The sequence below is a fragment of the Podospora pseudocomata genome, chromosome 6 (genome assembly GCF_035222375.1).
Source record: "Podospora pseudocomata strain CBS 415.72m chromosome 6, whole genome shotgun sequence".
NCBI lineage: Eukaryota > Fungi > Ascomycota > Sordariomycetes > Sordariales > Podosporaceae > Podospora > Podospora pseudocomata.
In genome coordinates this window covers 1,110,797-1,137,533 of record NC_085890.1, presented here as the reverse complement: position 1 = coordinate 1,137,533, position 26,737 = coordinate 1,110,797, and the positions used below count along the sequence as shown (strand labels likewise).

Here is a 26,737-nt window from a genome sequence, read left to right as displayed (position 1 = left end):
TTGGAATGATATTGAGCTGTGTCAAAGCACCTCATTCTTATCATCACCCGTGTGATAGAGCCGTTCAAACCATATAATCACATCCTGCCCAGGTCCAACTGCCAAATACATACTGCTGTCTGTACAGTGAGATTTTCCACGTCATGGGCAAACACAGACCATTACGCTTTATATACATCCTCCATCCCTCCTACTTCCAGCAACTTCAAAAGGCGTATAGTCTAGTGGTAGGACTTCTCATTCGCACTTGCTGCCCTCCATGCTGGCCTAATAAATCCTCACCCCTAGACAGGACGGGATGCACGCAGGATTTGGGCGGCGGGATCTTGGCATGAGAGGGTCCCGGGTTCAAACCCCGGTACGTCCATTTTTGAAGTCATCTCGGGTTTCCTCTTCTCTTCAATCTCTTTTTTGCTTCCCAACTTTTCTGTAGTCGCTGGTCCCTCCAAATGGAATGCTGTCATTGTATCGTCCAAAAGCGTCACTGAACAATATCTTGACCAAACCTCTTGCTGCTTCCTGTTCGCCCACTTGTTACTCTGAACACCTCCTTACCTAGGTAGTTTGGCTGCCATAGGCTAAGGAGACGTGACAGTCGACACTCATGCTCGTGCCCGTGAAGGCTCTCCAGAAAAGACAGAAGGCCTTACAACCTGAACTCGACATACCATCATCATCTCTCTGGCCATTGTGATCCTTGCCAAAGACACAACCATTGACTCTCCCCTTTGCCCCTCTAGACAAGCAACCTGCCACGGGTATCTGCCTACCTGCCAAGCATGCCCAACGATATCGTATCCCAACAAAAAACAAGCGGCTTATGGTCTAGCAGGCAAGATCTCTATGCAGACACTGGTCTACCTCTTTGATCGCCCTACAAGAATTGGGCCATCGGGTTGGGGAGGGGGTTTGTTCAGCAAAAGTGACCTAGGTTCGAACCCCAATGCGCCCTTTCGTTTTGTCTTGTCTTGTTGTTTTTGCCCTACAATCATGATAATTCCGGGCAAGGGATGTATGAAGGGAGAGGGATAGACATAAATAGACCTTCTTGGTTAGCGAATAAGTTGTTGAGCATCCTGGTCGAAGACAATAACACAAACACCAACAACACCACCCAACCAAAACCACCCCATATCCCTCACCACAATCCCAAGAAAGCCCCATCCCAAGCCCACAGACAACCGCAGATACCCGCCCCTCCCCTCCCAGCTCACCAAGTTTGCTCCTTCCCTCAAAAGTCCCCCCCCCCCTGCTATAGCAACGTCGCCGGGACCACATAAACCACAAAGACAGGGCGTATGGTCAAGTGGTTACGACGTCTCATTTGCATTAATTAATGCCTGTTGCTTTCTCTACATTGCTCCCGAAGCGGTCGAAAGATGGTGACTATCATTACAACCATGCTCCATGTGAAGGTCCCGGGTTCGAACCCCGGTGCGTCCAATTTTTGCCCTAGCTGTTCTTCTCCAAGTTTATTTTTGTTTACTGGCATGGATGTTTTGTTTGTTTGTTGTTTGGTTGGTTGGTGATGCTGCTGCTGCTGCTGCTGCTGTTGTTGTTGTTGTTGTTGTTGTTGTTGTTGTTGTTGTTGACTTGAGCAGGGTTCGAGCTCAGATGGCTACTAGCAGGGTGACATCTACGCTCCTGTCCCTCCACTTTTTGAATGTGTTTCCTTGTTCTTGATGTTTCCCTTGATGCTGCAGCTGTGATCTTTTTGAATTATCTGAAGACTATTTTGTCTGTGAACTCGGTGAACGGCCACCCCCTTTTTGACCGCAACAAAACCATAACACCGCCCAGTCTCTTCCCCCTTTTGCCTATTCCTACCCCCGCGAAGCAAACTCTCGTCAACAAAGCCGAACCACAAAATTCCTCTCCCATACTTAACAAGCACACACCTACCAGATCACACTGCTGAAAAACGTTGTCGTCTCTTTCATCAGCTCATTTTCAATAGCTATCCCGTTAACCACCCCCAACCACGACTTTTCTTCCCGCTCCGTAGGTAAAAGGAGTCACTTGGCATTTTGCACGAAACGAAAACACAACATTCATGTTGTACATACTCTGTCCTCCTAATTCTGCCCTTCCCAGTCCTTCACCCCCATCTCTTGCTCCCCTTCTCCCCCTTACTCACTTCTCCAACACTCAATTTTTCTCACAAGATTCACACACACAACATCTCACTCTTGCATCATCCTCATCATCTTATCATCTCTTGCCTTTCATTGGAAAAAAATAAAATAAAAACTGTCTCTCTCTCAAAAATAAAAATAAAAATAGAAACACCCTAAATATTTGTATTTGCCCTACCCATTGTTATCAACCCATCGCGTATGCTTTACCTTCCTCCGCCCCCTCCATATCCCCCCTTCATACCCCCAATCATAATCGCCAGCAGCAAGCATCCCGATGAAAAATAAATAAAAAAAGGTCCCCCAGCAGAAATAAAACCAATACAGCCCTGTATCAACCACTCCTTTCTCTTTTGCAACGGCGTTTATGGTCTCTCATTCCCCACCCCTCCCCTCCATTAGCAGCAACCACCCCCCTTATCACCCGAAGTCTGGCCCCCAACATTAACTCCCGTCGACGCCCCTGCACCCCCTTGCTCCGTCTTGCTCGTATCGATAATCCTCTTCTTGATATCCGCCGCCAGGCTGTAAAAGGCCTTTTCGATATTCTCATTCGTCTTGGCCGACACCTCCAAAAACGGGATCCCCAGCTCGTCCGCGAGCGCCTGGCCCCGTTCAGTCGACACCACCCGCTTCTCTTCCCAGTCGCACTTGTTGCCAATCAGAATCTTGTTGACGCCCTCGGTGGCGTGTTGCTCGACGTTGGCGAACCAAGTACGGATGTCTACCCCATGTCATCAGCATACCGTATCAAACAGAAGGGAAGAAAGGGGGTAACCTACTGTTAAACGACCTTTCATCCGTCACATCATACACCAACAAAATACCCATCGCGCCCCTATAATACGCCGTCGTGATCGTCCTGAACCGCTCCTGACCGGCCGTATCCCAAATCTGAAGCTTCACGCGCTTGCCGTCCAGCTCGATCGTCCTGATCTTGAAGTCGATGCCGATCGTCGTGATGAACGAGGGTGTGAACGAGTCCTCCGAGAAGCGGAGGAGGCAGCAGGACTTGCCCACGCCTGAGTCTCCAATCAGCAGGAGCTTGATCTATAAACAGACACACAAAACACTGTCAGCATCTTGGTTGGGTCCCGCGAGAGATGGGAGGGGGGCGGGAAAACCGGAGTTCCCGGGGAGTGTGATTGTTGTTATATCGTAGAAATAGAGAGGTTTTGCCATACCAAAAAGTCGTAATTCCTGTTACTCGACATGCTGGGCGGTTGATGATCTATCTGTCTTTCTGTCGGTATTGTGTAGATTCGAGTCAAATATGGAATTCGGCAGCGTCGGGGGATAAAACTCTCGGATGGCAGGTAGGGCGGGTTTGATGGGTTCTCTCGCTCAGGGACAGGTGAAATGCGGTTAGGTTAGGGTTGCCTGTAGGTAATCGTAATGCGCACAATCGAGAGTCTTTCACAGATTAGTTTTTGTAATGTGTGTATCGAGGGAACCGAACTGCGAGTAAAAAAAGGAGTGACACGGGTCAGCAACGGGTGGGATTTTTTTGATGTATTTGGGTCAAGAGATGACGGCGGCAGCAACTGTTTGGTTATGACAAAGTCTGGGCGGCCCACGGTGAATCAGGGGACTAGATGACCAAAGGCAGGGACGGGGCCTTATGATCGGTAGTTGTGTAAAGTCGGTGAGGGTGGGCAGGACAAAAGGATGGCCTTGAACTTACAAGAGCAGCAGAGCAGAGAGCAACCTGGAAGCAATGGTCGCTTCCTAGGAATCCAGGGACTGCGTAATCAAAGCGTCGTGTTCTAGGTTGCAGCGGCACCGGCGGGGAGAAACTCGACGGCGGCGGGCGTGTCGGGATGGTCAGAAGACACAACGGACTTGGCGGGAAAAGATGGCGACAAAGAGCAATCGGTGACGTCCTTTGCAAATTGTCCTGGAGGTGAGCCTCAACACGCAACTGGAAGCTTGGGAGGTCATGCAGCGAGAGGGACGGCGGCCACAGGTCACCAGGGGTCTTGGCAGCAGCAACCACAGGGCCTGGCCGGGCGCTGGGGCCAAGGGGTCACACAGACGCCCCACTACGCCACAACGTGTTATCAATCCGCCAGTCTTGACATTGTTCTCATAATCATCATGATAGTTCTATTTCTTGTCTAAAAATACTCCGAATATGCCCAGCGGATCCTGTCAAGCACCCTGAACAGCTCGGGAACCGACCTAGCCTTTGCGAATTCATCGAGATCCTCAATAAACTCCTTTTCAACCTCGCGAGGAAGATTTCCCTGAGTGAGGTTGCGTAGGACGTGAGCTTCGCAGACCAACAGACCGCGGTCCCGGTAAGAAATGGTGTTGTCCTGGAGGTTGTGTTGCGCCTCGGTCAATATTCTATCCATCTTGCGCAAGACACGACGGGTGCGGCGAGCTCGCTGGCCACGGCGCAAGCCCTTGCGGCTGCCGAATGCTGTTCTGAGATATTGAATAATTCCAATCGAGACTGCAACGTGTCAGCCATGTCCAGATTGTCAAGAACCAAGGAGAACCGTACCAAGAATACCGGGTGTCAGCCCAATAAAACCAAACACCAATTCTTGACTCTTCAGCAGCGCATCAATGCCGCTGATAGCCACCTCAAGATCGACCTTTGTCTTCTGCACCTGGATGAGAACCGACCGGACCAAATCTCCCCTGATGGCGCCCACGAAGGGCTTCTTCAGATCCTTTTCGTATGCCTTCAGGATGGGAGTAACATCTCCCTCCTTCACCCGAGTCCGGATCTCAGCAACCTGGGCCTCGGTGATGGTTGAATTACCAACAGCAATGTCAGGGTTGTCTCGAGAGAACTCCACCACCATGCGCTCCAGACTTTCGCGATCGGCTTTCAAGCTGTCACGGCTCATGATGGCAATCTCGCTGGTTTCATCGTGACGGATCGTACCGATGACCTTCTTGATCGGCTCCACCACCCAGTTGAACCAAAAATCCCGAGTGGTTGCACCAAGATCTTGTATCCAGTTGATAATGTCGGCTTTCCTGTTTACAAGAACGCGGAGGATTGTCGAGGACGAAAGGAGGAGAGCGATGGCCGGAATCCAGTATCTGACGAGTCGGGAAGGGCGACCATTCTTGCGGGCCAACACCGAGGTAGACACGGCATGCTGGGGAATGCCCTCGTCAAGGATGTTGAGGAGTCGGCGGGCAAGGATGGCAGGTCTTGCAGCATGCGCGGCGTCATCTGTGTGAATTGACAACTCAGGATCGTGCTGAACACCGGAAAAAATGTTGTCTTCGAACTCTTTCATATTGTGTTCGAGGGTGAGCGAACCGCGGAGGATCGAGTCCATCAGAGCAACGCTTCGCTCCAGCACCACTCGCCACTCCTCGTGATAAGCAGTCGCTTCAACCACTGAACCATCGTCTGGTGTCCGTATGTCGAGTCCCTCGTCCAAAAGCACGCCCAGACCAGTTGCCGTCATTTCCCGGAGTTTTTGGAGACGAGCCAGCTTGCGTCGGGCATCCGAACGGCCGGTATCAACCCGACCAAGGACACGCCTGACGTTACCCAGAGACTTTTCCGTGATGCTTTCTCGGACGATGCCATAAAACTCGCGCCATTGCTGTGTCAAGTTGATTTCAGTTACAGACTCTGCGGCGGCGTTCTTGTCACCAGACCCTGATTCTGACTGTGTTGATGAGGTGCCGGCGGTAAGTACCTCCCCCTCCCTGTCTGTCCTAGACTCGCGCCGGGATCGAGGGGCTGAACGATGCTCGAGTTGTTGCTGTCGCCACTCGTTAAAGCGATCCAAGCTTTCTCGCCAGACTTCCCTGGTCCATTCCCCCATCCGCACCGGTGATGATTGCATCGTGTAAAGAAGGCTGTTGGGGTAGGAGCTCAAGATCTCGTCCCAGTACCAGATATCGTCGCTCAGTGGCTTTATCTGATCAAGCAGGGAGCTCATCAAAAGACCATATGTTTGAATAGTGGCCTTTCCAACCAAATGCCATTCAGCATCCACCTCGACCATCCATTTCTCAGCGTGAAGCTCCTCATTTTGATCCTCGTTTGCCAGGCCAGACTCAATCAACAAATTTCGAATTCGCCTCTTGGATATATGGCCCAGTGAGAGCGAGCTGGAAGAGAGCTGCTTTGCAATCTGAAGCAGCTCAGTAACTCGGGGTTCTGATGCCAGGTGGAAGTCCCCGCCACGGTTGGAACGTAGATGTAGATTGTCATCTTCCTCACCAAACCCCAACTGTACAAGTGAGACTTTGTCGATGAGTGCATCGAGACGACGCACTCGACTGCATAGCAACAAAAAAAGGCCAAAGTCAACATATGCATCTTTCAAAACATGGGGAATCCCATCCCCGCGGAGGGGTAGGTGGGTGGTGGGTGGGTTACTAACTCGGCCACAATCGACATTTTGATAGAGATTCCCAAACGAGGCTAGGCGGGGTACTCGACGAATTCGTTACTTTCACCGCCGTACGTAACTGCTCAGGGGGCTGTGTCGAGATGGACGCGCAAAAAGTGGCGAGTTGTGAGTCCAGAGCTTCGGCTCCCGAGAGGACCGATCAGGCCATCCGAACTGATGGCGGAAGTTGGGAATCCGGTGGTTTGGTGCGAATCAAACCCACCCTGGTGGGGCTGGGATCCTTGAGGCGGTTTGGGTCGTGAGATATTCAAATGAGATCACGCCGATGGAAATACCTGCGGGGATGTTGGAACAGCGAATGTAACACTGGGAATTTTTGAAAGAACCGCAGGGCTGAGAAAGAAAATGTTTGTATCAATTGAAAAACTGGAAAATACAACCTGAGCGGCTCTGTGGCCGTCAAACTGGGAAGCTGTCAGGCTGCGTAATGATTTCATAGCTGCCATGTGGCCCGCTCTTTGTTACAAAGCAAGCACCGTTTGACGCATACTCGAGTACAGAGTAGTCGGCTTTATAAGCTCTCCAGTCTCGAGATCACGAAGAAACTCGGCCACTTCTGAATGAGATATCAACCATGTCCCTGGGTTCGGTGACAGCATGTGTAAGTAGCGGTGGCCCTGCAAGTCAAGTGGTTGTTGAAACGAAACAGGTCGGTAGAAACAAGCACACGGGCGGTGAACGGTGAACAAGCGGAAGAAACAGCGTTCCCAAAGAAGCGGAAATTGCCGTTTACATGCAGGTAACGGTGTATGGTGTCTTGGCAGGCACACATCAGACGACCCGACAACGGATTGGTTCAACTGATTCCACGCAGCCAATTGATTTCGCTGGTGATGCCCCACTTGGCGTGCACGGAAGGCGGAAAGGGGTTTTTGGAGGTGGGCCGATCCAGCTGTGAACCGTGCCATTGGCCCATTTAGAGCTCTGCATTGGGAATGCCAAACCGTGCCAGCAGTTCTCGATAAAAAACCATCCTATCCCTGACCCTTTTTTTGTTGCCTCTCCCCTATCTTCCTCGATTGCGCGCGCGACCAGCTTTCGACTTGGGGGCCGTTGTTCTTTTTCTTCCTCCCTCTTTTTCCCTTATCTACGACCGCTTCTCCTGGCTGGAGCGATCTCTCTACATCTTCACTTTACACTCCTTCTTCTCTCTGCATTTGCGGACCCTTATCATAATCACCCATCATGGCGTACGCCGCTCTGTACGTATCCCGTTCACCGCTCCAGTCGCATCATGGCGAAAGCTAACATTTTCTGTACAGCAACTCGACCATTGGTGGTCTGGGTTCAACAGCTACCTTCTCCAATGTCTTCGACGAGGTCTCCAAGGCCGCCGTCGACCTCAATGTTGCCGAGCGTCTCTGGGCGGTATGCGCGAACCTCCTCCCCCAATCTCAACACTTTCGACCGAGCATGCTGACAACCACCTAGTCCTGGTACCTCTGGATGCAGAATGACACAATCGCGACGGGTATTATGAGTTTCGTCATGCACGAGCTCGTCTACTTTGGCAGATCGCTCCCCTGGATCATCATCGATGCCATCCCCTTCTTCAACAAGTGGAAGTTGCAAAACGTGAGTTTCTCGCACGCGCAACCAAGCACATTCACAGCAGCTCAGACTAACAACCACCCAGACCAAGGTCCCAACATGGAGAGAGCAGTGGGAATGCGCCGCTCTCGTTCTCATCAGTCACTGCACCGTCGAACTCCCCCAGATCTGGCTCTTCCACCCCATCGCCACCTACTTCGGAATGGAGTACGGTGTCCCCTTCCCTCCCGCCTGGAAGATCGCCATGCAAATCGTCATCTTCTTCATCCTCGAGGATGCCTGGCACTACTGGTTTCACCGCGCGCTCCACTACGGTCCCCTCTACAAGTCGATTCACAAGCTTCATCACACCTACAGCGCCCCCTTCGGTCTCGCCGCTGAGTACGCCTCTCCCATCGAAGTCATGCTCCTCGGTTTCGGCATTGTCGGCTGCCCCATTGTCTGGACTTTGATCACCAACGACTTCCACCTTGTGACCATGTACCTCTGGATCGTCCTCCGCCTCTTCCAGGCCATCGACGCCCACAGCGGTTACGACTTCCCCTGGTCTCTTCGTCACATCCTCCCCTTCTGGGCTGGTGCTGACCACCACGATCTTCACCACGAGCGCTTCATTGGCAACTATGCCTCTTCTTTCCGCTGGTGGGACTACTGCCTTGACACCGAGGCCGGTGAGGCGGCGTCTAAGAAGCGTCGCGAGCGCAAGCTGGCTGAGATTAGGGCCAAGAAGGCGCAGTAAATGGTGATGGGCATGTGATGCCATACTCTTATAGAAGGTTGATTTTTCGGAGAGGATTTGGGGCCCGGTTGACCGACCATCCCATAGTGGGATGTGATGGGCGGTTAGTCACGGCGAAAAAAGATCAGAAAGGGTCGGTTTGTCGGGAGGGTAGGTTTTGGTTCTTGGACAGGACAGGGAAAGGGAAAGGAAAGATAAGGGATGTGATTGATGAAAAAAGTTACACGAACACACAGCATATTGCACTGCGATTATTTGTGCAAACCAACGCCCCATGTATACAACGCATACAGGAAAAGGGCGTTGGTGCAGGCAAGGGGCACGCACAAGGGCACAAGTCTATACATACCTTAATTATTAATTATATTTGTACATGAGATATTTTCTTGGATTGAGATATGAAGATGTGAATCCTTGGGGAAGGGGAGAGAGTGTTTGGGGGGGGGGCAGGGTGTGTTTGTGAGTAGCTGTTACATGCAGGTGGGAGGGAAGGGGTCAGCAATGTAGGTACAGCGTGTTCACATCAGACTGCAGATGTGTTTGGAGACTTGACATATCGTCGGGTTGGAATTGATGCCTTATCGTGGTATACATCTCTTGCTGGTTATCTCTTGCTGGTTGGAATCTTTTGATCAACGCTCTCGCTACCGGATAAATTTACAGAGACAGAAATGAGGATATAATTCGAACGGTCAAAGAACTCGAAAACCAGATATCCATCCTCGCCATGTAATCGTGTGTGCTCGTTAATACACATAATACGCTAGGTAGTAAGTATATCCATCCCATGAATTTCCCAATTTCTGGCTTGTTGGTGTTTGCTAAAAGAAATCAAGATAACAACAAAGAAAGAAAAGAAAATGCTATGCCATGCCAGAACAGAAAATAAATGAAAGAAAGTCTCAAAACAGTGAGAAGAGAAGAGGAGAAAAAAAGTCCAAAACAAATGTAACGCCGCCCCATCGATGCCAATGTTGCTCATATGCTTAATGTGTGTAAGTGCCAGACCTTCCTTCATCCTCCTTGGGTATCATATCCTCCCCCTCCTCCTTGTCCCTCTCCCCCTCCCTTCCCTTCCTCCCGAACACACTCCAAACTAACAGCACCTCCCCCCCCTCTGCCCATCAACATACTGCCCCTGGCCCTGATCCCCCGTCCCCAACCCCGGCGTGCTGAACCCCGGACTAAACAACCAACTCCTCCTATCCCTTCCCACCCTAAAACTCCCCCCACCATTCCCCCCTACTCCAAACCTAGCATCAAAATACCCCCCCTGCCCTCCCCCATCCTGATCATCCGTCCCCGCCGTAGCAGCCACACTTGAGAAAAAAGGCGTCTCCGGCCCCATATACCCACCACCATCCAACCTCCCCCCACTAGCAGCCAACAAATCAGCCCTCATCTTCCTGTCCCTTTCCACCAGCTTCCTCGTCACGACCCTAAAAACCTCCTCCACCCCCTCCCCGCTCTCGGCAGAAATCTCATGACAGGCATCCCACCCCACCTCCTGGCCCCAAAACCCAGACGACCGTTTCGAGCTTGGAGATTTCGGTCCAGGGTCGGTTGACGATATAGCCGAAAACAACCCGCTCGATCTCGGGTTCGACGACGAAGCCGCTGGTTCAGAAGAAGACGGTGCAAAGGGTAAGGGGAGGGTGGCGGACGGAGGGGGGGTTGATCCCCTTCCCGGAGCGAGATTCTCCGCCACATAGGCGATACACCTCTCAAACGGAACCTGTCTCTTCGAAGGGTCCTTCGCGACAATATCCGCCTTTGTCCCGACCACGTGGAGGATGATGTCAGAAGGTAAGTTGCGGCGGAGCTCGGTGAGCCAGAGGGACATTTCGTGGAAGGAGGACGAGTCGGTTATAGAGTAGCAGAGGATGCAGGCGTTTGCGCCGCGGTAGTAGAGGCGGGAGATGGAGCGGAAGCGTTCTTGGCCGGCTGCATGGACGGGGGGAAAAAGAGGTTAGTTAGTGATTTGGGGCAAGGGAGAGGAGGGGGAGAACGAGGGGGAGAGGAGGAGGGGGGAACGCAACGTACCGGTGTCCCATATTTGCAGACGGACGAGGGTGTCGGTGTCTATGTCTACTACCCTCTTCGTCATGAAGGATGCCCCGACGGTGGAGGTTGTTTTGGCTGGGTCGAAGGCGCCTTTGCAATACCGGGTTACGAGGGAGGTTTTGCCTACACCTTGGGAGCCGAGGATGACGATTTTGGCTTCGAGGGCGGACGACATTTTTTGGTGACGGTGTCGCCCCGTGTGTTTTTTGGGTGATTATTTTGGTATGATTATTCGGTATTATTATCGAGGTCGGGGAAGGTTGGGTTATGGTAGTTCAGATGGGTTTGTGTGTTTGTGTTGACACACGAGTAACAAACCACCACCTGTTTCGTTTCAGTCTGTTTGCTCGTCTGGGAAACAACGGGGCTTGACTCGAGGGAGGGAGGAAACAACAGGAACAGGATGGGTGTGTGTGTCGTGTCCTACGTCGCGCGCGCGCTGCCGATATGTTGAATATTACGACTGATTTCTTTTTGCCTTTTGTTGCGCGCGGTCTTGGTCGCAAAATAGTTTTGCGACAGGGGCAAAATGAGAATGCGACACACACAGGCAACGAAACAGACAACTGTTCGCAAGGGATGGACTGCGGCGGCGGGTGTAAAAACAAAAAAAATAGAGAAGGCTGAACCGCGAGCGGGCTGCGGGGAAAGAAGGGGGAGAGGGAAAAAAAGACGTTGTCAACATTCAGTCAGTCGTTCGGAGTGCCCGCGCCAGTGAATAACCTAGGTAGCGTAACCAAAAAATAAAAAAAAAAATAAAAATACTGTCTTGTGTTTCTTGTTGCTCCCACAGTGCTTCAGGTCGCACTTCACACGCTATCTTGTTCCCTTCCCTTTTGGCTGGCTCGTGACTGCTTCTCTGATGGCGACCTTGGGATTGTCTGCTCCCCGTGATAAGAAATGGTGGGTTACTTGACGTCACTTCGGCACTCAGCTGGGGGACGCCCGGGGGGGGGGAGGCTGTGGAGAGGCAAAAAGTCCCCTAAAATGGCGGGGGTTTGTCGGTAAATTTATCCCATGTCAGTAATTGTCTTGTGGAATCCTAGTGGCATTCTGATAGGGGAAATAAACCGCGAGAGGACTAGTCTGTCTGTGTTCAACACCACCGACGGTCCCTCCGGCCTGTTGCTGGTTTGTGCTAGGTGAGGGCATTTCTTGCATTGCCCAATGAGTGTGCTGGAATGGTTCCCAAGAGAGCTGTTTAAAACTTGCCTAGTCAGAACGCCTTTAATGATAGTCAAGGGGGCATGTTCACACATATGGTATGCCTCTTGACATTTCAAGAAGACCTATAAAAATAATAAACAGGCAGATCAGTATTAGTCAAACCACATATTCCGGTTCTAAAAAACACAATAAAATGGCAAAAAGGCCTATTTTGATAGTACGAATGCCTACTTGGATACCAAGAAGGCCTGTTTACATACCAAAAAGGCCTATGTAGATAGTACCTACGCCTAATTCACAAAATTCCAGGCCTTCAAACCTTCCCAAACTGCCTCTCCCAGTCTTCAAACCCCTTGATCATCTCCCGTGTGATCTGCTTCTTTTGGTTCTTAATAGCATGCTCCAGATCACTCATCCGTATTCCCACGTCCGTACCTCCCTCCTTGATGAACCGATCGTAAGCCGCCACTCCTGCTGCCGCGCAGATACCCTTGATCTCTGCACCGGAATAGCCCTCCGTATCCTCAACCAACTTGTCGATATCTACGTCGTCGTTCATCTTCCTCTTGGCACCGACCTTGGTAAAGATGGCACGACGTGCCTCCTGGTCTGGCGGTGAGACGTAAATCAGTTCGTCGAATCGACCTGGGCGAAGCAATGCCGGGTCAAGAGCATGGGGACGGTTGGTCGCTGCCAGGACGACGACGCCGTGGAGGGCTTCAAAACCGTCCATCTCGTTTAATAACGTCGTCAGAACGTTGACACCGCCGCTGGAACCGTTTGATTTGGAAGACGAAGACGAGAAACCAGAGCGCTGGCCGGCGATGCTGTCGACTTCATCAAAGAAGATCATGCTGGGGGCAACCTCGCGGGCACGCTGGAACAACCGGCGGACGGCTCGCTCAGATTCACCAACGTACATGTTCAGCAGCTCGGCACCCTTGACAGCGAAGAAGTTGAGGCCGGATTCGGTAGCCATGGCTTGAGCCGCCATGGTCTTGGAACAACCTGGAGGTCCATACAGCAGGAAGCCCTTTGGGGGACGGTCGAAGAATTGCGCGAGGACCTCGGGGGGTTCCAATGACAAACGGACGGCGCGGCGGAGGGACTGTTTGACGAGAGATTGGCCGGCGATGTCGTCCCAGTGGATCGGGGGCGGCTTGAGGTTGATATCGTGCATCAGGGACGGGCGGACAAGCCGGAGCGCATTGTGATAGTCGGCGGGAATGAGGGTGGCGGGCGCCGAAGCGGGAGCAGATTCGTCCTCTTCGGCTTCGGGTGGAGGAGAAAGAAGGCGAGATTGGTCAGGGGTGGGCGCAGAAACCGTAAATGTCGATAGATGTCGGGTTGTACCGATCAAGCAGGCTTCGTCTGCCAGCCGCCTCAAGTCCTTGCCATTGTAGGCGTGAGTGCTTGCACTCAGTTGGTTGAGAAGCTCGTCCTCTTGGTCTGGTGAAACACAGAGATCCAACGATGAGAGAATCTCACGGCGACCCTCTACGTCTGGCATGGGAAGGTAAATCTCAGAAGTGAACCGACCGGGGTCTTTGAGGTCTTCGGGTATGTCGGACGTATAATCCAAGCAGGTGGCCACCACGAGCACCTGGGGGGCCTCTCCCTTCGTCGATTTCTCTGCCGCCAGGCCGTCCAACAAATCACAGAGGGCGAGAATGACGGCATCTCGGTTGCTGCGGTCCTTGTCAATCAGCCTCTCGAGCTGGTCGATCAGGATGATACTTGGTTGCTGAAGCTTTGCTGTCTGAAAAGTCTCCTGAATCTCGCCGAGTTTGTCCTTGAACTTGATACGGAAAACTGTTCCCCAGCCTGTGTGGGCTAGACTGTTGAGGAGCATTGTCTTCCCAGTGCCGTGGCCACCATGGATGACGATGCCTGGGAACGTGAAGCTCTTCTTGATGCCTCCAAAGGTGAAGGCTCGCAGCAGGTCGTTGAGCTTCTTGAGGGGTGCGTCCAGACCTTTGATACCCCTTACTTCGAGTTTCCTCTCCAAAGGTTTGACTGGTCCCTCGCCAGTCTCGTTAGTGCGCGCCGCTGTCCCAACAACCAGCCGGGTTTTCCTGTCGATATAGCGTGCGTTACCAGTAGGCCTCCCATTGATTGAGGTGACAATGAAAGAACGTTTTGGGCCCCGGACGTAGAGGTCCTTGATGGTCCAGCCGGTGTGTACATGTTCGATTTGTGAGAGACGCCCTGCGATAAGAACAATCCAGCCTGGGAGATCTTCGGGGAAAATGGGGTCTGGTAGCGAACCATCTTCGCTCGGCTTTTGCTCGACGATGACCTCATCGGCGTCTGGGAGAGCTCCGCCAAGCGCAGTGATGCGCACTTGCTCGCCAAGGTTGAAGCCGCAGGCAGTCCGAAAATCGTCGTACATTTGTGTGACGGCTTTATCCAGCTTTTCAGGGGCCTTCCACAGAGTGGCCTCACGCCTCACAGCATTTAGCTCATGGATCCTTTCGATACAGACAGCCTTGCCACCGTCTTTTGAGCCCGTTAATTCGATCAGAGCCTCCTCGTTGACATAGATCCGAGAAGGTTGTCGCTTCTGTAGACGCTTGTCGGCGTCGGTGTTGACGTGTAGCTTCCGGATTCGGAAGTCTAAACTCTTCATTTTGACGTCTCGAATGATCTCTTGAAGGTGTCAAAGCGATAGTCGAAGGCGTATTGGAGATGATTCTAGGCCTGTCAAAAATATATCAAGGCCTGTCAAATATAGTTCAAGGCCTGTCAAAGATAATATAAGGCCTATTGAAGATAATTTAAGGCCTATTGATGTGTTTTGAGCGCCTATTGAGTATGTTGAGAGGCCTATGCGAGATATCTGAAGGTCAGTTAGTATTTTTGACACCTGAAAGAATTTGCAACATGCGCAAATTTGTGATGCTTACCTGTCGGAAGAAATAGTTTGGGAATAATGAGGCTTGTATCTGGGGCGCTCGTGAGCCACATAACGCCTCATAAACTAATCACACTTTTCCAAAACCTAGAATTTGGAATATTTCTCAGGAAAGAGCGACCTGCCGGCGCCGGCTCGGAAGGCGTTCCCGGCGCCGTGGGTGGGGCCGTGTCTTGGCACAGTTTTCACAACCACCTCTCACTCACACACACTCACTCACTCACACTTATTCGACAGTTCACAACTCTATAAGCCATCTCACAAAATGCCACCAAAACGACTGCAAATACTGCAGCCACTCACCTCCCAACCATGGCAACTCACAACAGTAGCCCGTCGCCATTTCACATCCTCATCAGAACCCAAAACCAATCACCAAAAAAGAACCAAACCCTCCCTCTACAACCGGCTCTTCCCCAAAGCCTCCACCCCCCAACCATCCAAAGCCTCACCCTTAGGCAACACCACCACCGCCACCGCCGCCCAAAACGATGACCCCGAACCACCCCGAATATCCCTCCACGACGACCAAGAACTCGGCGAATGGCTAAAGCAGCTCCAGTCCACCTTTGCCGATGACACCACCACCACCACCACCACTGACAAAAACCCCAACGCCCCAACAGTCCTCATCCTCTCCGCCCCCCGAGACCTCCTAGAATCAGACTTCTACCGCGTCTCCCCCTCAGGCCAACACGTCCAAGGCTGGACCAGCGGTCCCGACAAAGGTTCCCTCCCCCCTCCCCTTCTTGCCCCCTCCCCCCAAAGACTAACCGCCTGCTATAGTAATCCAACACCGTACCCCCCACCATCTCTCCCCAACCGAAATCTTCTACCTCTTCTTCCCCTCCCGCCCCTCAGCCCTATCTTACCTCTCCCTCCTCAAAACCCAACACTCCCTCTCCCGCTCCGCCCTCCTATCCCGTCTCTCCTCCCCCCTTCCCCCACCCCCAATCCATACCTCACTCCCTCATCCCCCCTCACATCCCGACCATAACCTCCTCCATCCACCCCTTGTCAAGCCTTCAAACCTCCTTCCTAACCATCACCCTCCCAAAGACCAACCAAGCCCGTCTACTACCAATCCCCCAACCCTTTTCCGATGTCCCTCAACAGGCAGCAGGGAATTTCATCCTCCTCCGCCTGAGCAACGGCAAACTCACACCCCGGTATCTATCCCATCTGATCCAAAACGACGACGCACCCTGGGGGATACTCCCCAAAACCAGGAAAAAGGGCGCCATCACACCGCTGAGGGCGACGATGAGCTATGTCGGATTGCCAGAGTCGCAAAATGATAATTCTACCGGGGAGACAGGGGGTAAGAAGAAAAAGGCGGAAGAAATCAAGGTGTATTCCCGTTTCTTGATCGGCTTTGATCACCCCTCCGAAGCGAAACGTTTCGCGAGGTGTTGGCATAAAAAGGAGGTGGTCGACCAGGTCCGGGGGCAGAGGATGGTTTGTAATACTACTGTTTTGTGGTGATTTATCACACTCGGGGGTTGGATTGATTGTGGGAGCGGAATAACCAACACCTTGTAAAAATAAACATAAAAAGCGAGTAATAATCATGGCTGGAAGTTTTGAAAAAAAAATTCTTTCATGTTAAACTATTTGTAAAAAATATGTATATAAATATCAAATACCAACAACACCAAACATGCATGCCCCTTTTAACACCTCCCCAAAAACAAAAACGCTAATCTACACCCCCGTCCGTCGCTAACCAAAAAATAAATAAATAAAAATAATAAAAAAATGGAAATTCCAAAAAAATTCAGATACTATTCCTCCTCGGCGCCATAGTCCTCCTCAACCCCGCCTTCCCTCCCCCATCCCCCCTCTCCTTCCCCCCATTCCCATCCTCCCCAATCAATGGCAACACCCCCTTCTCCCTCAACTCCTTCAAATACCCCCGTCCATACTCATACCCAACCTCATAAATCTCGTTAAACTTCCCAAAGTCCAACGTCCCATACTCATCGATCGGCGGCCTCATGTAGAAGCACCCCGGCATCGTCTTCGCCCTCTCCAACGCATCCACACTGCTCACATACGCCAACCTCGCCTGTATCTCCGCCAGCGTGGGCGGGTTGGGCACATTGCTCAGCGGGTTCCACCTGTTAAAAAACGCCCACACCCCCGACAAAGTGTCACCAAACTGCTGCGGCGTGTTGTCGTCCAGCGCGCCCACGTCGACGGCAAAGATGACGTCGGAACCGAGCGATTTCATGTGCGAGACGGTGAGGTTGTCGATGTACCCCCCGTCGAGGAGCATGCTCCCTTCGTCGCAAAGGGGAGGGAGCAAACCCGCGAGGGACATGGATGCGCGGACATATCGCCATGCGTAACCGCTCGTGTGGAACTCGGCGCGAGATTTGGAAATGTTCGTCGTGTTGCAGTAGTATTCCAGCCAGAAGTCTTCGATTTGGGTTTTGGCAAAGGCTTTGTAAATCCCGCGGTTGAATTCGTGGCCGGTGGTGTACGAGGCAGAGGGGTAGGTCAAGTCGAGGGCGAAACGCCAGATGCTTGCCATGCGACCGGCAAACTTCTTTGCGAGGCCGTATATCGGTACCATGTTGGCGTGCTGGGCGTAGAGGGCGCCGATGAAAGCGCCGATGGAGGTGCCTCCAATGATATCGATGGGAATGCCGGCTTCTTCCATGGCGCGAATGACGCCGATTTGAGCAATGCCACGGGCTCCGCCGCCACCAAGAACCAGACCGACAGACTTCCCGCAGAGGCGACGGGCGAGACGGTGGAAGTCGCCTTTGTAAGGCGCGTCAGGCATGTAGCTATGGCGAACACGGCGGGAGGTGAACTTTTGAATCTCGGCTTGGATGTTTTGGACTGTTTGTTTAAGGGTTCGCTTGGCTCCGGTGTGCATTGGCGGCAGTGTGGGACTGTAGGCCATCTGGATGTGGAAGTGACCACCGTTAATCCATGGCCGGTTCTTGAGCCAAGCTCTGGTAAGACCTGGGTTAGAATACCGCTCAGGATGCAGCAAGACCAAGATCTTGCGGGCAGTGGCCTTGAGACCCAGCATGAAATGCTCATAGTCTCCTATCTCCGGCGATCCCTCAGCCACCCCGACTAACAACACGCAATCGGCCTGAGAGATGCAGGTCTGCGTCCACGGAGTATTAGGGTTGGTATCCGCAATGTAGATCACCAGCCCGTACTTTTCCTCCAAGTCCGCAAGATACTGGCTAAGCTTGAGCTTGCCAATCTTGGCAAAGGCGTGTTTGCCCAGATGGTTGAGCACCGCGACGTGGTTCAACAAGGTAGCCCCGTTGGGAATGCCGACTTGTTGCAGAGCACTGAGCAACTTGTGTCCAAAGTCCACAACGGGAACACCCGAAGTTACGGGCAGGATAGCAACCGTCCTCAGGTTGAGTGTCGATGAGATCCTGGTGGTTGATATCCTGCTGCCCGAATCCTTAGGGCTCAGCATCTTGGTGGGGTCGTCGATCAGTGCTCTCATGCGGGATGCAATGATCTTGGATATCTTGATCGTGATGTTGGGGTGTTCCTGTGCCAGACTGTTGAACAGAGTGCGTGGAAACTTGACAAGCTCAGTTTCACGAATGGCCTGCAAAGTTCCCGAGCGGCTCGACTCTGTGAGAACCTCGAGCTCACCGATACTCTCGCCTTGACCATACTCGGCCTTGACATTGCTGCCACCGTCCTCTCGCTGCTCTACCAGCCTGAGACGTCCATTTAGCACAATGTAGATGGCTTCGCTCTCTTCTTTCTCGTTGAAAATCACCTGTCCGGCATTGACGTGAACCCACTCCAGCGCAAAGTCAATGTGCAGAATGAGGCGAGGAAGTAGGTTTGTCAGCCTCTTGGCCATGGTCAACAACACAATGGGATATCGGTCCACAATCTTCTCAATCGACGTCAGCGGCAGGAAGCCGACATAGACATCAGTTTTGGCGACAACGTCGATGAATGATCTATAGGACGAAATCGTCCCGATATAGCCTGCCAGACCGCCAGGCTTGATCAGCGCCACACTCCGTCGTCCCGCCTTTTTCTTGCGTGCGTTCCTGAAGTGGCCATCCTTTGCTCCGGGTATCGACGAGTGTCTCTGGTGGGGTGCACAGAGTGATTCGTAACTATCCATAGCATGCAGCGACGTGCTCCCTGACGAGTGGATAATATCCGAGTGCGAATCCTCCGTCTGGGTGCAGACATCGAGGAAGCCATCGACAACATAGTAAAGCCCAGGATTCCGCTCGCCTTGCTCCACTAGCACCGAACCCTTGGGGAAGAAGACGATTTCCACTTCGTCTCTCATTTCTTGTGCTAGAACAGTGGGGTTGACTGGAACAGCAGAAAATCCTGTAGAAGCTACCGACTCTGTATCGCCATCAGCAGATGCCCCCACGCCGCCCATGAGACCAAATGCCCCAGTAGTAAAGACGGCTTTCTGGCGGCGCCCATCAAGCGATACTAGCCGTGGAGACGCCTGAACAGAATCCGTGTCCTTGACTGTCCCATTATTAGCCAAGCCCAGGGCTTTGAACATGCACTCCAGGATGGACTCTCTGAAGAGATTATCTTCATCGACTGATTCCCGTTTGGCTATGGACACATGGGGGTTCCTCAGCGTATTGAAAGGGTTGGGAGTCCGCTGGGCAAGGGGAGACATGGCTTCCCGTGGGACATGCAGGTCAAACTGAGGTGAGGTGGCCGAGAGAGTGGGAGCTCGGTGGTGATGGCCACCACTTCTGGCTGCCTGCATGTCTCCCAAGAGGTCTCCGGGGCTGGGGCCATCACCCGAACCAACAAGCGATCGGTGTCTTTGCTTTGCGAAGGCTTGCAGCACGGCGTCTTTCCGCAAGGTAGCTTGAGACTGGCGGCGACGGCCAGCTCCGGCATTGTGGAGAGCGATCCCCTTACCAACTTCTTCCTCGCCTAGCCGCTCCCTCTCCTTCTTGAATTTCTCCTTGAGTCTGTCCAGCGCGTCGCCCCGTAAGTGGTTTGGAAGCTCACGTGTCGTGTACTTGAGCATGTTGCGCTCAATCTGCATGACCTCCGCAGTCAGACCCAAGTAGTTGTACGCAGTGGCGAGCGTGACTCTCTGGAATCGGGACAGTATCACATGGACAATGTGTGAGGTTGCCTTGGGATAGATGCGGATTAGACGTCTAAAGGCACTGGCGGGAATGATGGCTATGGTTGTGTCCACCGTCGCCCTCGCAATGATGTCTGGATGAGCAGAGCTGGTTGCTGCCCGCTTCGGGATTGGTCTCTTTGGCCTGCTGGCCGTGCCTGTGTCAAGGCTGATTGGCGGAACATGGGGCAGTGTATCAACAGAGACAGGAGTCTCGGGCGTAATGACAGATTCTGGTAGGTTCTCTATTGAGCTCGTTGCAGAATCATGCCTTTGAGGTGTCCCTGGCTGTGTCACTGGTTGTGACATGGGCGCCAGACGAGGACGTACCACTCCCAGTCCTGCACTCGGCGGATAGCCTGCGCTCGGCGGATACCCAGCAAACAGGCCAGGCCCAGGCACCTCGTCTTCTGGAGACCTCAGGGGTACATCTTCGGTGAATAGAGACATGATGGAGAAAATCGATGACATGGGCGCACCATTGCGAACCTCTGTCAAAAGCTGGTAACGCTGCTGCCCAGGAATCGAATGCTCATCGTCGCTCGAACTCAACCCGTCCACAGCGCTGATATGTGGGCTATGAGCAAACGAACGGTTCTCCCCTGACTTGACAAAGATCTCCACCAGCCCATTCACCACCAGACAGAAACCCTCCTCTTCCTCCAGATTCAAAGTTTCTCCAGCTATGAGTGTCCTAGTTTGGACGCTTCGGGTGAGCTCATGGTAGACAGAAGCCTCCAGATAGCCAAAGATCTTGATAGCGCTGATGAACTGGTCCAGATAGGTGGCCAAGGCAGCCTTCGCATCCTCCTCCCTGGTGTTTGAGAATATTTCGATGCTCGGCTGCTTGCGCTGGGGTTCTGGTGGTAATCTCTCATACGAAGTGAGATAGTGATAGCGGACAAAGTAGGCCATGCCCAAGGCAATAGCAGCTATAATGAGCATGAGCGTTGTTGCGTTCATGGTGACGGTCCAGCTCTTGGAGAACAGGTTGTTGTAAAGCAGCGTCGGGACCGATATGGTGGCCAGCTTGATGACATAGTAGAGTATTGTTGACAGGAGCTGCAAAACCCAGATGAGGACCTTTGTGAACATGCCCAGCCAAGATGACGAGCCGCGGGGGTTTGCTACATCGCTGGCCGTGGCTACGGCAGAGGACAAAGCACCGGAGCCCGCAGCGGCAGCAACCGCCACGGTTGTACTAAGCTCCGTCATGGCGATTCGGGCGTGCTTGGTGTTGATGGTAGCTTTTGAGACGAGAAACGGTCACCCGGAAAGTTATCGGGTATTGTTGGGAAGGACGCGTGACTTTGAAATATCATATCGGATTCGTTCCTCGGCTGTTGCTCATGACCCGACAGGAAGCAGGAGGAGGTATCAATAATCCAATGAAAGACAGTCAGCAACCCCCAAACTGAACCTGAACGCCACAAGAGCAACAAACGGATTGTGAGAGCTCAAAAGAAGAAGAGACCTCCAAAATTACCAGATTTATACTTCAGGCTTCAGACGGAGCAACGGCCAGCCGACCTCCCTTGTTCAGATTGAAGTGTTCCTGGCAGGAGTGGCAGGTTGGCGTGTGATTGGAGCTCCAACCGTTGACGTAGGTCTTCTGCGTAATTCTGGCGCAGGTGGGCCGCCAAGCAGAGAGAATACCGTATGTTACGCAGAGCAATACCAAAATTACCCCCACATTTCATCCCACCTTTGGCTCAACCCGACAGGGAAGCCTATTGCTCTTGGAGGGTGGGGCCACAATTCACCCCACCAATGGCCAGGCGCACCAGCCACAGTCCACTTTCTAGTATTGTTCAGTGGTGGCACCGATTTTTGCTTCGCGGGGCGGGCCCCAATGACTGTTCTTTGAAAGGGCAAGTGTTGAACGCAGCGATACCAAGAGCTTCAACTATTTCCAGGTCCTTCCCAAGACACCAAAGCACCGTCTTCGTCCGTTTCGCACCTTTCTCTCGACTGGTCGAACTTCTCCCTCACAACAAAAACCAACACATATCCCGAGTTCGCCCCGCCTGGGAACGGCAAGCACAGTCAAGATGTCGCTCTCCAACTGCAGATTCTACGAGGAGAAGTACCCCGAAATCGACTCCTTTGTGATGGTGAACGTAAAACAGGTACGTTCAGGTCGCTTGCCGGGTCGTTTTTCTCGTATGCAGGTACTGACCGGGTGCTGCAGATCGCCGATATGGGAGCCTATGTCAAACTCCTCGAGTACGATAACATCGACGGCATGATCCTGCTTTCCGAACTCTCCAGACGGCGCATCAGATCGATCCAGAAGCTCATCCGCGTCGGTCGCAATGAGGTTGTCGTTGTTCTCCGTGTCGACAAGGAGAAGGGGTATATCGATCTTTCCAAGCGTCGCGTGTCGCCCGAGGATATCATTCGTTGCGAGGAGCGCTACAACAAGTCCAAGATTGTGCACTCCATCATGAGACACGTTGCTGAGAAGACCGAGACCCCCATCGAGACCCTCTATGAGACAATAGGCTGGCCGCTCAACAAGAAGTACGGCCACTCGCTGGACGCCTTCAAGCTTTCTATCACGTATGTATACCTGTCGTGCTGGGGTGCTGAGCGCATACTGACGGCGATGTAGCAACCCTGATGTCTGGAACGATATCCAGTTCCCCAGCACCCCGGTTGCCGATGAGCTCAAGTCTTACATTGGCAAGCGTCTTACCCCCCAGCCCACCAAGGTCCGTGCCGATGTTGAGGTTACCTGCTTCGGTTATGAGGGTATCGATGCCATCAAGACTGCCCTCCGCACCGCTGAGGCCCGTAACACTGCCGATACTCAGGTCAAGTGCAGACTTGTTTCTCCTCCTCTCTATGTGTAAGTGAATATGAGATATGCTCTAAACACACTGTGCTAACCTCTCGCAGTCTTACCAACACGTGCCTGGACAAGAACGCAGGTATCGCTCGGCTAGAGGAGGCCATCGTGGACATCCGCACAAGCATCGAGGCGGCTGGCGGCCACCTGGTGGTCAAGATGGAGCCCAAGGCCGTCACCGAGTCGGATGATGCCGAGCTCCAGGCTCTTATGGAGAAGAGGGAGCGTGAGAACGCCGAGGTCAGCGGTGACGAGTCGGTCAGCGAGTCTGACGACAACATCCCCGAGACGGTTTAATGCATACATTGTTTATGGGCAGGCGTTTTGGGGGACAAAAAGCCGTGGGCATGATAGATACATGGCTATTCTCGATGTCTCATAGCGTTTTAAGATGAATGATGAGGGTACAAAAGTGCCAGTATACACAAAGATCGAGCTGGGGGTTTATGTCTGGCAGCGGAGGGTTTAGACATGAAGATTGGGGGGTGGTCATTTGCTTTGTAATTTGGTCATGAAAAGCGGATGATGTATTCAACGCCACCATCTAGGAGAACATGGCGATGGGTTCATTTTGACTTCTCACATGCATCTCGTATCTCCCTTTAGCTTTGGGCTGTTTGCCCCTGATGTTGTTGCCTGAGTGCATTCACCGAAAACTACCCCTCCACTATTTTAAATTCCTTATCTTATCTATCCCATCTCTCGCCGGCCAAGAAGCTTACCTCACTTCACGGCACATCAGTCAATCACTCACCAGCTTTCGAGCTGCATGTACCTTGTACCTATCACTTGAAGCAACATTTTCACCTGGGCCTCAAGACACATCAATCACCCTCTCAATGAAATGGCCCCACGATGGACGTCCTGGATACCAAAAAAGGGAAGCTTCGCACGACAATTTGGCCACTACCTCTTTCGATACGCGACCTGGCTCCCGGCATTTATATGGTTCAATTCCTACGTTGCGCAGGTGACGCTTGTCAACGGGCCGAGCATGTACCCGTTTTTGAACAGGGGGTATAATGAGGGTTTGGGGAGGGATTGGTGTTTGGTTTGGAAGGCTGGGGTGAGAGAGGGGTTGAGGAGGGGGGAGGTGGTGACTTTTAGGTATGTTTGTCTCATGGGGAGGGAGGGAGGTGAGGGGAAGGGAAAGGGGAAGGGGAAGGGGAAGGGGAAGGGAAGGGGGCGGCGGTTTTGGCTAATGATGGGAACAGGAGCCCAACTGATCCGGATAAGATTGTGGTCAAGCGAGTGGTGGGTTTGGAGGGGGATAGGATTATACCGAAACCGGTTGCGACTTGGGGGACGGACGGGCCGACGAGGAAGGTGTTGTATCCGGTTGGGATGGTGGTGCCGGAGGGGCATGTTTGGGTGGAGGGGGATAATAGGGATAGGAGTAGGGATAGTAATTACTATGGGCCGGTCAGTGCGGGTTTGGTTACGGGACGGGTGGTTTATGTTTTGAGGGGGTGGAGGTTGGTGAGGGTTGTTCCCGAGGTGCCGGGGAGGGGGGTTGTGAGGGCGTGAGAGGGATGAGAGGTATGGGAGTGGTTGTGGGAGTGGTTGTGGGAGTGGTTGTGGGAGTGGTTGTGGGAGTGGTTGTGGGAGTGGTTGTGGGAATGGTCACGCAAAGGGAACGGATAAGGGACATGGGAAAGGCTGTATATTTATGGGTTATGGGTTATGGGTTATGGGTGTAAGTATCAAATGTGTACAACAGTTGTAAATGCCAATTCAAGAGGCTCAAAATGCATGTCTCTCTCTTAAGAGAGAGAAGGTGTGTGCATGGCACGGGCCAAGAGACACCAATGACGCTAGCGAAAAAAGATCGGAGGTCTGGAGCACCAGGTGCCGCCCAGAATTTTGAACTGGGAAACATGGAATTTGCGATATGCGCAGCAACCCCGAATTCGACGACACAAGAACCCTGTGACGAAACTCGAAGGCCGAGAAAAATAACGAGAGAATTTTCTTCCCTGAGCCCCCTAGCCTGGGCGGCGCATAGCGCAATTCTCTTCTTTTTTCTGCCCCGGGGCGAGCGATGGTGCTAGGCTTTGGATCTGCCGCCGCCAGTAGCAATAGCACCACCACCACATCGTCGTCGTCGTCGTCGTCGCCGAGTTCGAGCCAGCAGTCCCCCCTCGACCATCATGTTATTACCCAGACACCGGGCATCCTCTCGCAGCATACCACCACTCCAGAAATTCAGCATAATATGAGATCCGAATCCGAAGATGGAGAGCAGCTGGAAGGCCGTCCGCCTTACCTGCACGTGCGTCGTCACTTGTACTCTAATTTCTCTTTTCTTGCTGCTGGTTTCTCTCTCGGTTCTGAGGGCTGTCCGGCAGTCCGACGACTTGTGCGCTGACCTGTCTTCACTATTTTGCAGTGCATGCTTGCGGGCGGGATAGGCGGTACGAGCGGCGATATGCTCATGCACTCGCTCGATACGGTAAAAACACGACAGCAGGGCGACCCTCACATTCCACCAAAGTATACGTCTCTCGGATCCTCGTATTACAAGATTTGGCGACAGGAAGGGATACGGCGAGGGCTATATGGTGGATGGCTGCCGGCGTTGTTTGGCTCTTTTCCGGGGACTGTTTTGTTCTTTGGGAGCTATGAATGGAGCAAGAGGCAGATGTTGGACTTTGGCATCCAGCCACATTTGACATATCTCACGGCTGGTTAGTGGAAATTTCTGAAGAGGGGGAGGGTGGGGGGTTTGATGTTGGAGGGAGAGTCGTGGGCTGATGGTTGTGTTTTCTGCAGGATTTTTCGGCGATTTTGTTGCCTCTTTTGTCTATGTTCCCTCCGAGGTGCTCAAGACAAGACTCCAGCTTCAGGGACGATACAACAACCCGCATTTCACCTCGGGGTACAACTATCGGGGAACGACAGACGCCTTGAGGACCATCGTCCGCAACGAAGGCCCCTCGGCTCTGTTTTACGGCTACGGTGCCACATTATGGCGCGATCTGCCTTATTCGGCCCTCCAGTTCATGTTTTACGAGCAGGGTCAAGCCTGGGCTCGAAAGTGGAAGGACGGCCGGGATATTGGCTGGCAGCTCGAGCTGTTGACTGGTGCGGCAGCGGGTGGTTTGGCCGGGACGATAACATGCCCGTTGGACGTTGTGAAGACGAGACTCCAAACCCAGGTCGTTGAGGTACCAGGACAGTCTTCGCCCGTGATCGTAAAGCCTGCCGTTGTCAAAGACGGACAACATGGCACACCAGTCGCCGAAGCAGCGAGCCCGAAACTGCAGAAGCGGTTGATATCGACTTCGTCGCCCTCGACACACACGCCCAAACCCGGTGCTGTAACGCTCAACACGTCCTCGGTCATGACTGGGCTAAAGATAATCTACAAGAGCGAGGGTATTGGGGGGTGGTTCAGGGGTGTTGGGCCGAGGGCGGTTTGGACCAGCATTCAGAGCGGCTGCATGCTGTTCTTGTACCAGAATGTTCTCCGTCAGCTGGAGAGGTACATGCCGATGGAGCGCCGGGAGGTTGTTTAGATCTAGGGTAAATAGATGGCGCGCAGCATGAAATGTACTTGTATATAGACCATTGTATGATATGAAAAGATGAAGACATGCATGGGTAGGGAAGGTGGAGGGGAGGTTAACTCATGTGGGCGTTATTTTTGGGAGGATGGGTGGGAGGGTTGGGCTGGATAGACAGACTTTTAAGGAGATAGATGGGATAGATGTATGAACTCCTCAATCAGCAAGATATAATAACAACAACTGAAGATCTTTGAAAGGCTTGGTGATAGCTGAGCTACATAGAGCAGC

The 26,737-nt window shown here is 52.7% G+C and overlaps 11 protein-coding genes and 2 non-coding genes across 13 annotated transcripts; 7 read left to right on the top strand and 6 right to left on the bottom strand.

Moving 5' to 3' along the window:
- The first annotated feature begins 210 nt into the window (after nucleotides 1–210).
- On the top strand, nucleotides 211–367 carry QC762_0092530. Its single transcript has 2 exons — nucleotides 211–246; nucleotides 332–367. It is a non-coding gene; the product is annotated as a tRNA-Ala (tRNA).
- A 925-nt stretch (nucleotides 368–1,292) lies between these two features.
- QC762_0092520 lies at nucleotides 1,293–1,443 on the top strand. Its single transcript has 2 exons — nucleotides 1,293–1,329; nucleotides 1,408–1,443. It is a non-coding gene; the product is annotated as a tRNA-Ala (tRNA).
- Nucleotides 1,444–2,199: 756 nt separating this feature from the next.
- On the bottom strand, nucleotides 2,200–3,349 carry SEC4 (GTP-binding protein; the record flags this gene model as incomplete). Its single annotated transcript, XM_062892297.1, has 3 exons — nucleotides 2,200–2,859; nucleotides 2,918–3,185; nucleotides 3,320–3,349. The coding sequence occupies 3 exons, from the start codon at nucleotides 3,347–3,349 to the stop codon at nucleotides 2,534–2,536; spliced, it is 624 nt and encodes a 207-aa protein (XP_062740394.1). The 3' UTR covers nucleotides 2,200–2,533.
- Nucleotides 3,350–3,959: 610 nt separating this feature from the next.
- QC762_0092500 (uncharacterized protein) lies at nucleotides 3,960–4,147 on the bottom strand (the record flags this gene model as incomplete). Its single annotated transcript, XM_062884072.1, has 1 exon — nucleotides 3,960–4,147. Exon 1 carries the CDS (start codon nucleotides 4,074–4,076, stop codon nucleotides 3,960–3,962), a length of 117 nt encoding a protein of 38 aa, XP_062740393.1. The 5' UTR covers nucleotides 4,077–4,147.
- A 41-nt stretch (nucleotides 4,148–4,188) lies between these two features.
- On the bottom strand, nucleotides 4,189–7,393 carry NCA2 (Nuclear control of ATPase protein 2). Its single transcript, XM_062892296.1, has 3 exons — nucleotides 6,503–7,393; nucleotides 4,645–6,398; nucleotides 4,189–4,593 (listed from the first exon to the last, which is right to left on the bottom strand). Exons 1-3 carry the CDS (start codon nucleotides 6,517–6,519, stop codon nucleotides 4,253–4,255), a joined length of 2,112 nt encoding a protein of 703 aa, XP_062740392.1. The 5' UTR covers nucleotides 6,520–7,393; the 3' UTR covers nucleotides 4,189–4,252.
- A 101-nt stretch (nucleotides 7,394–7,494) lies between these two features.
- ERG25 (C-4 sterol methyl oxidase) lies at nucleotides 7,495–9,239 on the top strand. The gene is made up of 4 exons (XM_062892295.1): nucleotides 7,495–7,734; nucleotides 7,795–7,900; nucleotides 7,964–8,107; nucleotides 8,169–9,239. Exons 1-4 carry the CDS (start codon nucleotides 7,718–7,720, stop codon nucleotides 8,820–8,822), a joined length of 921 nt encoding a protein of 306 aa, XP_062740391.1. The 5' UTR covers nucleotides 7,495–7,717; the 3' UTR covers nucleotides 8,823–9,239.
- A 679-nt stretch (nucleotides 9,240–9,918) lies between these two features.
- On the bottom strand, nucleotides 9,919–12,064 carry QC762_606010 (uncharacterized protein; the record flags this gene model as incomplete). The annotated part of the gene is made up of 2 exons (XM_062892294.1): nucleotides 10,866–12,064; nucleotides 9,919–10,766 (listed from the first exon to the last, which is right to left on the bottom strand). Exons 1-2 carry the CDS (start codon nucleotides 11,059–11,061, stop codon nucleotides 9,919–9,921), a joined length of 1,044 nt encoding a protein of 347 aa, XP_062740390.1. The 5' UTR covers nucleotides 11,062–12,064.
- A 302-nt stretch (nucleotides 12,065–12,366) lies between these two features.
- Nucleotides 12,367–15,072, bottom strand: AFG2 (AAA+-type ATPase; the record flags this gene model as incomplete). The annotated part of the gene is made up of 2 exons (XM_062892293.1): nucleotides 14,960–15,072; nucleotides 12,367–14,892 (listed from the first exon to the last, which is right to left on the bottom strand). The coding sequence occupies exon 2, from the start codon at nucleotides 14,680–14,682 to the stop codon at nucleotides 12,367–12,369; it is 2,316 nt and encodes a 771-aa protein (XP_062740389.1). The 5' UTR covers nucleotides 14,683–14,892; nucleotides 14,960–15,072.
- Nucleotides 15,056–16,638, top strand: QC762_605995 (uncharacterized protein). Its single transcript, XM_062892292.1, has 2 exons — nucleotides 15,056–15,695; nucleotides 15,754–16,638. The coding sequence occupies exons 1-2, from the start codon at nucleotides 15,233–15,235 to the stop codon at nucleotides 16,263–16,265; spliced, it is 975 nt and encodes a 324-aa protein (XP_062740388.1). The 5' UTR covers nucleotides 15,056–15,232; the 3' UTR covers nucleotides 16,266–16,638.
- Nucleotides 16,639–16,744: 106 nt separating this feature from the next.
- NTE1 (phosphatidylcholine and lysophosphatidylcholine phospholipase) lies at nucleotides 16,745–21,304 on the bottom strand (the record flags this gene model as incomplete). The annotated part of the gene is made up of 1 exon (XM_062892291.1): nucleotides 16,745–21,304. One exon carries the CDS (start codon nucleotides 21,302–21,304, stop codon nucleotides 16,745–16,747), a length of 4,560 nt encoding a protein of 1,519 aa, XP_062740387.1.
- Nucleotides 21,305–21,883: 579 nt separating this feature from the next.
- Nucleotides 21,884–23,528, top strand: QC762_605980 (uncharacterized protein). Its single transcript, XM_062892290.1, has 4 exons — nucleotides 21,884–22,218; nucleotides 22,281–22,651; nucleotides 22,704–22,940; nucleotides 22,991–23,528. Exons 1-4 carry the CDS (start codon nucleotides 22,141–22,143, stop codon nucleotides 23,235–23,237), a joined length of 933 nt encoding a protein of 310 aa, XP_062740386.1. The 5' UTR covers nucleotides 21,884–22,140; the 3' UTR covers nucleotides 23,238–23,528.
- Nucleotides 23,529–23,784: 256 nt separating this feature from the next.
- QC762_605970 (uncharacterized protein) lies at nucleotides 23,785–24,405 on the top strand (the record flags this gene model as incomplete). Its single annotated transcript, XM_062892289.1, has 1 exon — nucleotides 23,785–24,405. The coding sequence occupies one exon, from the start codon at nucleotides 23,785–23,787 to the stop codon at nucleotides 24,403–24,405; it is 621 nt and encodes a 206-aa protein (XP_062740385.1).
- Nucleotides 24,406–24,812: 407 nt separating this feature from the next.
- QC762_605960 (uncharacterized protein) lies at nucleotides 24,813–26,596 on the top strand. The gene is made up of 3 exons (XM_062892288.1): nucleotides 24,813–25,212; nucleotides 25,330–25,627; nucleotides 25,713–26,596. The coding sequence occupies exons 1-3, from the start codon at nucleotides 24,982–24,984 to the stop codon at nucleotides 26,456–26,458; spliced, it is 1,275 nt and encodes a 424-aa protein (XP_062740384.1). The 5' UTR covers nucleotides 24,813–24,981; the 3' UTR covers nucleotides 26,459–26,596.
- The last annotated feature ends 141 nt before the right edge of the window (nucleotides 26,597–26,737 follow it).